Source organism: Mercenaria mercenaria, chromosome 17 (assembly GCF_021730395.1).
Source record: "Mercenaria mercenaria strain notata chromosome 17, MADL_Memer_1, whole genome shotgun sequence".
In the NCBI taxonomy this organism is placed as follows: Eukaryota; Metazoa; Mollusca; class Bivalvia; order Venerida; family Veneridae; genus Mercenaria; species Mercenaria mercenaria.
This window is the reverse complement of record NC_069377.1, coordinates 7,265,644-7,277,014: the sequence shown is the minus strand read 5'-3', so window position 1 is coordinate 7,277,014 and position 11,371 is coordinate 7,265,644. Positions and strand designations below refer to the sequence as shown.

Genomic DNA, 11,371 nt, shown 5'->3' with positions numbered 1-11,371 from the left:
TAAACAAATTAGGAGAAGAAATTTTAATGATGCTACAGACCAAGTTTGATGATAATCATTTCAGCAGATCATGAAAAGTCTATCAAAAAGCCTATGTTTTAGTTCTAACGATCCCTAAAAGAGGCCAAACGCCCATTTTTTGAATACCTTAAAATGATGGTACAAACCAAATCTGATTAAGATCCATCAAGCGGTTCATGAGAAGAAGTCCTTTAAAGATTTTTCTGGTTTAAACTCTAGCGATCCTCAACGGGATCAAGCGTTGCCATTTGGACAAACTTGCGAAAGGACATTGGCAGGATGTTGTAGACAAAGTTAAGGGGTAATTTTGACAAGTAGATTTGTTTTGTTAGGGTTAACCTCGCATCGATACATTTACAGATCATATGGCGACTTTTCAGCTTTGATGGTGGAGGAAAACCCCAGGTGTCCTTCCGTTCATTATTACATCACGGGCGAAGACCTTGGTAGAACCACCAACCTTTCGAAAGTCAGCTGGATGGCTTCCTCACATGAAGAATTCAACGTCCCGAGTGAGGCCCGAACCCACATAGGTGTAGCTCAAGTGATTCAAAGTCAGTGACCTTAACCACTCAGCCACTGAGGCCCCCAGTAGATTTGAGAAGAGAAAAAATGTTTATGTTAATTTCGGACTACGGACCATCCACCTAATTAAAAAAAAACACTCAAAGAAAATTATTTATATTATTTTTTTTGGCCGCTCGTTCATGTCCTGACACGGTAATCAAATTGTTACCTGACATAAAATGTGTATGAATGCTATCAATAATATACGGTTTAGTATTAATAAAAAGTCACGATTGTCCAAACGGAACACCGTAATATTATCAGTTACGGTACGGTCGATTATGCTATGTAAATGTAAACAGACACGGAAATATCTATGTCCAATGGCTAGGTCACAATGACACTAAACTTCAATCCTTTCGTTTGCATTTATAAGTAAAACTAATTCGTAAATATAATAGTAATGGAAATATTGATATGGTAGTTTAAAATTGCTCGTTACCTATTCTTATAGTTTTTGGATTAAAATGTGAAAATGACTGTAGGGTAAATATAGAATTAAGTACAGCAGAAATCACGTGACTGTGGTTTTAAAATGTCCTCCAGTGTTACAGCTTTTGTTTTAGGATATACGGGCGAGACAGGCAAGGCGTTACTTAAACAGTTGTCAGGGGATAATTACTTTTCCAACATTGTTCTTATTGGACGGAGACAGGTGGACCTTGGAGATCTTCAAATAGCAGATGACGGACGATTTGTAAGTTAACTAATAATGCAATCGATATTTGTCTTTATCAATTACTAGTACTTACTTGACCTCGATTTCAACAATAATTTATGTTGAATTAACATTCTTTAATTACTTCGGAAATTAAGTCTTTAAATTCCTTAATCTCTAAGCAGGGTAGATGTAAAACCATGCCGCACATCTTGACCTAAAGATTAAACGACCGCCATTTAATCTGCCAAGCTAAAACTGCCACTAGATTGCTATCTTCATTAGTCACCGGCCGACTATATTTGGTAACAGTCGCAAACCGTCTATATTTCCTAAGCTCTAGCACAAAATAGTTGACCACCAACTGCAGAACAAAACAGACTTCGGCTTAGCACTAGGATTCTGTCTCTGTTGGGGAAGATGTAAATTTAGATGATTTGATCGCAAAGTATAATCCTTTTTAATACGAATCATCAATAGTTAAAACTTTTAAAAAAAAATTCTGTGAAAATTGTATACAGTAAGCCATGTATTTGAAGACCATAGTAATACAAAGGTTTGGTTTCAAGGCTTGAACTACTTATTTTTCATCCATCTTTTCCGCCACAAGATTTCCCTTGATTTCTTTTGGAATATCAGACACAACCATTCAAATAATTCATTATAAATTATAACTCCAAGATATTTAAATATGTGCTTAAACTTAAAGAAGTTTCTACTGCCACTCGGATACCTTTAAGATCAATGCAAACTATGGACGGAATATTCACCCTGGTTTGCATTAGATTTGATAGTGTAGGTGAAAATCTTAAACTCTACTGAATCAGTTTATTTTCAACTACATTGACGCGTAGCATAAACATTGTACTTTTATGATATCGTTATTGACAAATATATTTATAAAGATTGTACTTAAAAATGTTCTATTTATGTATTTGTTATCTACGGTGTTCCGTTTGGATAATCGTGACTTTTTATTTAATACTAAACCGCGATGCACGATGGTACGATGACGAAAACGCGATGGCGCGATGGCACGATGATGAAACAACGATGGTACGATGGTGAAAACGCGATGGCACGATGATGAAATTGCGATGGTGCGATGGTACGATGGTGAAATGTCGATGTAATATCGCGTTTTCATCATCGTACCATCGCGTTTTCACCATCGAACCATCGTACAATCGCGTTTTCATCATCGTATCATCGTGCCATCGCGTTTTCACCATCGTGCCATCGCGTTTTCACCATCGTGCCATCGCGTTATCATCATCGTACCATCGCGTTTTCACCATCGTACCATCGCGTTTCCACCATCGTACCATTGCGTTATCATCATTGTACCATCGTGGTTTCACCATCGTGCCATCGTGTTTTCACCATCGTACCATCGCGTTATCACCATCGTACCATCGTGGTTTCACCATCGTACCATCGCGTTTTCACCATCGTACCATCGCGTTTTTACCATCGTGCCATCGCCTTCCGGTTAGAAATGCGTACTCCCGTGCACTTGTATTTTTGTCAACAATAGATGAATATATCTCAATGTATTTTGTGAGAAGAAATTCTGCTGTTTTGCAAAATGTTTTACAAAACGTTCAGTGCTCAGTTCATTAAAACTGTAAAATCTTCAAGGCCACGTTCTTCGTATTTTATGTATGCATGGAAGTAAATAATATAAGATTCTTTCACTGGTTGTAGGTGCAGATGGGAATATCCGGCCTCGAGGGTAACTGTTTAGGCGGTAACGAGGCTCTCTGCCGAGTTACCGCCTAAACAGTTACCCGAGAGCCGGATATTTCCATCTGCACCTATAACCAGTGACAGAATCTTTTTCTTGCATACCGATTTCAAGAAATGATAATAAAAATAAAATCAATCGAACGGCTTTCTTTTTAGAACTATTTCTTATGGCAATGTATTTAAGGTCAGAGACCACCAATTCAAAAAAGTACAGGGAACTTACTGGGAATGAGGTAAGTGTATACCTGGGAATAAGGTAACGTCTGTGCGGTCTGATTGGTCAGTCATGTAAACAAACCCAGGAAGTGATTATTTTTTCAAAATTGATATTTTTTCACTGCATTTACAGTATTTTATTATACATTTTGACAAAATTTACTAAATTTTATGTGTATTGAAAAAAAGTTTTATCAAACGAATTTCTCCCGCCATGTCAGTGATGTAAACAGGGGGTCATCTCATTCACACGAAAATTACTTAAATAAAATATCACTATTCATATGTTTTTCGTCCGATATTTTGGTAGAACTAAGATAGTTCTTGAAAAACTTGCAATTAGATATACATGTTTCGATGTATGGAAGGCCGTACACGCCATAATGTTACAATGTAAGTCTATGGGAAAACAATTGGTGGTCTCTTACCTATAATAGAGCTAAAACATGACTTTCGTCGGAAGTCATCACAGGTAATGTAGGCCTAAATGGCCACAAATCTGTTGTAAATGGTGTAGAAAGACGTTTTCGTGCAAAAATAAGCGTGAAATTTGAATTTTTTTTTAATTTGGCCTCTTTTTTTAACAGGTGTGCCCATTTTTATCTGAGCTTTTTGGACAAAAAGGATCATTTTTATCTCTGTAATGTTAGAGAATGATCAAAATTATTAGACCTTATTTCTATTTTTTACGGAATGAATCGTATTTCAGCTTCCAAGTCAAATCAAAAGCAGACAACTGAAATTTTCACGAAAAATTGCAATCTGACGACGACAGGGACTGAGCCTGGGCATATAAATCGACAGGGGGTGACCTCAGTAAACTGTCCATATCTTTCTTAAAACTGAACATTTCTTGATGAAACTTTGTAAGACATTTGGTATTGGATCATGTTTCACAATTTCGCTGTAAAATTGGAAAATTTGATACGAAACATTCATCTATAGGTCAGAGACCACCAATTCAAAAAAGTACAGGGAACTTACTGGGAATGAGGTAAGTGTATACCTGGGAATAAGGTAACGTCTGTGCGGTCTGATTGGTCAGTCATGTAAACAAACCCAGGAAGTGATTATTTTTTCAAAATTGATATTTTTTCACTGCATTTACAGTATTTTATTATACATTTTGACAAAATTTGCTACATTTTATGTATTGAAAAAAAGTTTTATCAAACGAATTTCTCCCGCCATGTCAATGATGTAAACAGGGGGTCATCTCATTCACACGAAAATTACTTAAATAAAATATCACTATTCATATGTTTTTCGTCCGATATTTTGGTAGAACTAAGATAGTTCTTGAAAAACTTGCAATTAGATATACATGTTTCGATGTATGGAAGGCCGTACACGCCATAATGTTACAATGTAAGTCTATGGGAAAACAATTGGTGGTCTCTTACCTTAATTAAACAAAGCGCGGGAAACCAACGTCCGTAAACAGGAAAGACGTCATGACGTTTCAAAACAAACAATAATGTTTAGTTCCAGTTTTGTTTTATCAGTTGCAGCGTAACGTTATGAATTTTTGATAAAATAACGTGATTTGAATCGAGAAATATACTATCAGGAACCAATAGGAACTGTCAAGGTAGTGAATTTTTATTCCGTTTTTTAAATAAAATATAAATAACTACATAAATCTTCTGCATATATGTAGTTCGTTATACGTCATTTACAGCACGAGAGTCATCTTACACCCCGGGGTGTTAGATGGATTTTTCCAGCACCGATAAAGATACCGGAAATCCCCGTCTGGTATGCAAGAAAAAGCTGGGTGTAATAGTGACATGGTATTATTCAAAGTCAGCTTATTCTTGTTAGGATGTAGAAGGTACATAGTGCAATGTGAAAATGAGATTTACTGACACATATAGGCCTACTGTACCACTGCGCATGACCACCGGAAGGCGATAGTACGATGGTGAAAATGTGATGGTACGATGGTGATAACGCGACGGTACGATGGTAATAACGCGATGGTACGATGATGAAAACGCGATGACACGATGGTGAAAACGCGATGGTACGATGATGAAAACGCGATGGTACGATGATACGATGGTGAAAACGCGATGGTACGATGGTGAAAACGCGATATTACATCGACATTTCACCATCGCACCATCGCGATATCATCATCGTGCCATCGCGTTTTCACCATCGTACCACCGCTGTTTCATCATCGTGCCATCGCACCATCGCGTTTTCGTCATCGTACCATCGTGCATCGCGGTTTAGTATTAATTAAAATGTCACGATTGTCCAAACGGAACACCGTAGTTATCGGGTCATTATATGCACAGTAATGAACAAGCTCAGCCATTAATAATATAGTATACTGAAGGTGTGTTCCTTTTGTTAGAACTCCGCCTATCCTCATGTTACAAATTTTTAAATAGCCAACATGTAGAACTTAGAGGACCCGAGCAAGTTAAATGTTCTCTATCTTGAGTTGACGGAAGTAACTTTGTCTAATGCTGTCAAATGCCATTCGTCTTCCGAAAAAGATTTACTGACTGCAGATACAAAACTTGAAATTGACCTTAAGTTCATATTTAAAAAGTACATTTGCATCAGACATGTAAATTCATATTTTTGTCAAAAATGTGCGTACTAAAGTTTAAACAGCTATGATAGCATGGACATAAGACATTAGAGCTTTCTTGCATACCAGACGGGGATTTCCGGTATCTTTACCGGTGCTGGAAAAATCCATCTTACACCCCGGGGTGTAAAATGACTCTCGTGCTGTAAATGACGTATTACGAACTACATATATGTAGAAGATTTATGTAGTAACATATATTTCATTTAAAAAACGGAATAAAAATTCAATACCTTGACAGTTCCTATTGGTTCCTGATAGTATATTTCTCGATTCAAATCACGTTATTTTATCAAAATTCATAACGTTACGCTGCAAGTTATAAAACAAAATCGGAACTAAACATTGTTATTTGTTTTGAAACGTCATGACGTCTTTCCTGTTTACGGACGTTGGTTTCCCGCGCTTTGTTTAAATACACTGCCATATGAAATAGTTCTAAAAAGAAAGCCGTTCGATTGATTTTATTTTATTTATTTTTTTTTTGAAATCGGTATGCAAGAAAAAGATTCTGTCACTGGTTATAGGTGCAGATGGAAATATCCGGCTCTCGGGTAACTGTTTAGGCGGTAACTCGGCAAGGAGCCTCGTTACCGCCTAAACAGTTACCCTCGAGCCCGGATATTCCCATCTGCACCTATAACCAGTGAAAGAATCTTATATTCTGTGACAACATCAGCGAAGATTAATAACGCTTTTAAGTGATGTATATAGCAAAATACAGGATGGCCAACCCACATGTCTTTTGCATACCTTACACACGGAGAGAATGTCCCGATTCAGGTGACATTTTGCCAATATTTTCCTTATTACCTGGCGAACATTCCTAAGATTAAGAGCGTCAAAGACAGAAAAAAGAAAGTTTTCCTCCGCACAAAACTTCAGCAATGAGTTATCAGTATTTCGCCAAAAGGCGAAAGTGTGTACGTTATCTACAAAGTTAGTCCACGAAAAGCAGTTGGGCGAAGTGTATGAAAAAAGTACTGAGAATTGATGGCAGACGCTTTGTGCGATGGAAACACTCATTTTGCTGTCTTCGACGCATTTCGTTTAATGAAAATTTGCCATGTATTAAGTATGGTCTCTAAAAGTCAAGTTCGCTGGCCACCCTGGAAATATCTATATATATACGATTTATCTGCGATTGTTGTAAGTAATACATATACACTGGTCATATATTTATTAGACACAACGAGTGATCGATTTTGATGAGGTGGAAAAATATGCAGACGACTTCAAAGGTTGTGATGTTGGCTTTTGTTGCATGGGGACCACGCGTGGCAAAGGTGGAGCGGTGAGTAGCGAAACATGTTTGGTTTGCATAGCCCTTCGTTCATTACAGAAGTCATGACCTACTAAGATCGCCACGGGAGTCTCCTAGACGTACAGAGACACATGAAGAGTTTCTTTTCGTCCCAAAGTATAACGCAATAGTGATACTTGTAGTTGTTATGGAGACTAGCATTTGATTTGTCCAAATATTGTAAAGTCTTTCTTTTCCAAATTACGTATGTAGCAAAACTTGAAGTACACGTGTGTTGCACAGATTGACCAGCCTTAGAAAACTATACTGTATTAATATTTTTTAGGACGCGTTTGGTTCATGATTACATAATTATTTGTCATTCAAATTAAGACTGCACATAACAAAAGATCCTAAGAAATAAAAAATCATTTAATGCGTAGAATATACGTATCTTCATACAGAACATATTCCATCTTGAATTAGATCTAGTGGTTGAACATGACGGGGTTACATTTCAGGCACACTTTGTGAAGGTGGACAGGGACTACGTTGTGAACAGCGCAAAGGTTGCTAAAGATGCAGGATGCTCCCATTTTCAAGTTGTTACTGCTTACGGAGCTGATAAAAATAGTTCTATTTTGTATAACAAAACAAAGGTGTGTTAACTCTATTTTGTATAAAAAAAATCTCAGATGTGTTATCTCTACTTTGAAAAAAAAAAAAACACAAAAAAAAAACAACCTAAGATATGTTAACTCTATTTTGTGCAATAAAATCAATGTGTGTAAACTTTAGTTTGTAAAATAGAACTAATGTATGTTAACTCTACTTTGCACAATAAACTATTTTGTAAAATAAAATTTAGGAATGTTAACTAGAGTTGAATAGTATTAGTTGACATGTGGTCATTAAGAAATCTGCAAACATACACAGTCCGCTTGTATAAATGAGCCGTGCCATGAGAGAACCAACATAGTGGGTTTGCGACCAGCATGGATCCAGACCAGCCTGCGCATCCGCGCAGTCTGGTCAGGATCCATGCTGTTCGCTTTAAAGCCTATTGGAATCGGAGAAAGTGTTAGCGAACAGCATGGATCCGCGCAGTCTGGTCTGGATCCATGCTGGTCGCAAACCCACTATGTTGGTTTTTTCATGGCACGGCTCAAATAAATCCACTTTGTTTGCCATATGAACTGGAAGTTTACATAGTTTATAAAAGGCAAAATGTTAATAATTTTCTAATAAATGAACCGCACGTCAGAGATTATCTTAAGGAAATATGTGTTGTTTTTTTTTCAAATCGGTATATTTGACAGAAATGTCACTAACATCATTAGTATGAAAAGTATATGTACTGCCAGTGTGTTTTAGGGCATCGAAACAATAATTTATGAACCTTTGCCTACATTTCGTATAATTAATACCCCAGTCACACATACGGCGCGGAAAGCTACGTCTAGCCACGGATAAAAACGTAGTAATCCGTATCTATCCGTATTGATACGTACCTGACACGTACCTAAACGTAGTAATCCATATCAATTCGTACCAATCCGTACGGCTCAGGTACGGATCGATACGGATAACTACGTTTCTATCCGTAGCTAGACGTAGCTATTTGCGCCGTATGTGTGACTGTGGTATAAAATAGTGTTTTAATAATTATGACGATACAAAATAACATTGTTTGGCGTAATATGATTATAGTTTTTCAAATCGGTATATTTGACAGAAAGGTCACAAACATCATTAGCATGAAAAGTATATGTACTGCCAGTGTGTTTGAGGGCATCGAAAAGATAATTTATGAACCTTTGTTTACATTTCGTATTATTGAAATAGTGTTTTAGTAATTATCATGATACAAAATAACATTGTTTGGCGTAAAATAATTATAGTAAATGATATATTACTACTTAAAGGGTGAAGTGGAGGAACAACTGAAGAATATAAACTTCCAGAGACTTTCAATATTCCAACCAGCGTAGGTTTTTATTATTTTATGACATATATTTGTTGTTTCATTTGTCTAACTGTTCTCTCTTTTATTTCCTCAAAGATGGTGGGATTGAAGTTTTTCACGATTAACGTGCGTTAAGTTCAAATGTGTACGTAACAAAACTCTTTGGAAATGTTTCATAACATGCATGACTCAACAAAAAGTGTGTTTTTGTGTACATATATTGCAGAAGAAAAATATTTTGCTAAAGTGACGTTGTCACTAAACTTGTTTACTAAGGTAGCTATAAGCGTGTGCATTGTTTTATGCCTAAGAAAATGTTTTATCAAAAGTAATGAAATAAAGCCATTACATAGTTGTGCTGTATTTACACTAGTAAAGTTTTATTTCAAAAGTGACATCGTTTAATGTTGATGGAAGACGTAGATCGAATTGGCTTTGCAGATAATACGTAAAGATCAAAGAAATTTTGACATTTCCGCAGGAAAAGTCTAACGTACTACAATTGTGTCTTTCAGCCGAGAGCCTCGCATCTCGGGCAGATGCACTAATGTAATGTGATATCCTCTGTATAATGTATGCTGCTCTTAACATTTACCCTGTTGAATTTCTAAAATGGACTGGTCTATCATTCAACTTGAGCAGTACCCTTTATTATTCAAAGGTGTGCTTACTGAAAATAAAGTGACTGAATAGCGAACAGTGCAGACCAAGATCAGCTTGCACGGATGTGCAGGCTGTCTTGGTCTGCACTGATGGCAAGGCAGAATCACTTGCCGCCAGCAGGCTAAAGGTTAATGAGGGTTTGTTAGAACTGATGTCAGAAGCTTCATTGTCTTCTATTCTAACATGTTACTTTTCTAAACAGTATTATAAATATTTCATAGCATTATTTTTTCTCCATTTTAATAGATTGTTGCTGGGAAAAAGAGAAGAAAGTCGGCCGCTTGAAACATTCTTCAAAGTTATCTCTTTTCCTTTTACCAAGCTGTTTCCAACACTGGGATCTGTTCACTTTGATGTACTTGCGAGGGCTATGATTTACAATACAAAGCAACAAACATCAGAAAAAGTAGAAGTCATTGATAATAGAAAGATACATGAACTTTCAAAGTTGGCAAAGTAGGGCATCGACTCTTGCCTGTCAACAAAGAGACTAATTCCTTACATGTGCAATGATGTATCAAATTAATAATAATGAGAACAATAATATTTTTAACATGAAAAGTTTGAAATTATTTCGTACACTTTGTATGTTATACTGTCCGCTATTTGAATAAAATGTTTAAGGTGAATATATAAGTTGGTGAATGTGTATATGAATAAAAGAAGATTATGCCGTCTGATCTCCAAGAATCTAAAGGGGCACAGTTGATGCTTCAGTAAACAATGAATAATTTGAAGGAATTGATAATTTCATGGAGGTCCGGCTAGGAACCATGCTGAATATGATGTTGTATTAAAGTCCGGTTTCTAGCATAGAATATACGTGGTAACAGATCTGAATCACCCAAGTGCAGGTACATTTGTAATACAAACCGACTGTTTCAGCATAACCTACGGTCAAGTTATAACCTAATATCTAGTTTAAAACACATCTCTGTTGAAGAATAATAATATTTAAAAAATTCAAAGGTATGAGAAGCTCTATGGAAGCATTTAGTACAACAAACACAGCCAGAACCGCACATGGCAAAGTAGGCCAGACACAAGCCGTAACGGTATTGGTAAGTAATAGTGAAATGATAGGTGAGTTGCTTCAAATATCCATTAATTAAATGAAATATAGTTAACTTAAAATGGGGATGGTGTAAAATATAGGGGGAAGGAGGAAGGGAAGTACGAATGAGGGAGGCATAAATGTGGGGAGTGGAGGTATACAGCCTGATGTATGGATCGGGGAGTGGGGGGGGGGGGGGGGGGGGGTAAATAAAAACGTCAATATACATAACATGAAACGAAAGTTTTTATGATATTTGTTTGGCTTAACGTGCGGCGCCCCACTGTGTTCCATTATTTTATGTTTTGTTCTCGTGTGTGTGTGTTTGCTGCGTTTTTGGAACGTGATTTTCCCTGTTGGATATTTATCCACTTTTTCTTAGTCTTATTTAAGTGAAGAGCGATCCACTTTGTTTAAAATCTCTATCCATAAATCACTATACTCCAAATATAAGCAAACTGTGCGATTTTTTTTCTTTTAATTTAGTGCACGGACGTACGGAATGGTATTAATTTCGTTTGGTGACATTTCACACATGAACAATGGTACCGCGATACAATGAGCAAACGCTATATCCAGTCTCTTCTAATAAGTGTCTGAGAGGAGAGGAGAGGAGAGGGGGGGGG

The 11,371-nt window shown here is 36.7% G+C and overlaps 1 protein-coding gene across 2 annotated transcripts; it reads left to right on the top strand.

Annotated features, from left to right (window-relative positions):
* Positions 1 to 869: 869 nt before the first annotated feature.
* LOC123536195 (oxidoreductase HTATIP2-like) lies at positions 870 to 10,320 on the top strand. 2 transcript variants are annotated; one of them, XM_045319157.2, is made up of 5 exons: positions 878 to 1,285; positions 7,006 to 7,113; positions 7,584 to 7,721; positions 8,988 to 9,049; positions 9,938 to 10,320. In XM_045319157.2, exons 1-5 carry the CDS (start codon positions 1,124 to 1,126, stop codon positions 10,149 to 10,151), a joined length of 684 nt encoding a protein of 227 aa, XP_045175092.2. In that variant the 5' UTR covers positions 878 to 1,123; the 3' UTR covers positions 10,152 to 10,320. The 2 variants fall into 2 exon arrangements, with proteins under 2 accessions (XP_053384877.1, XP_045175092.2); XM_053528902.1 differs by lacking the exon at positions 7,006 to 7,113 and having other exon boundaries at positions 870 to 1,285.
* The last annotated feature ends 1,051 nt before the right edge of the window (positions 10,321 to 11,371 follow it).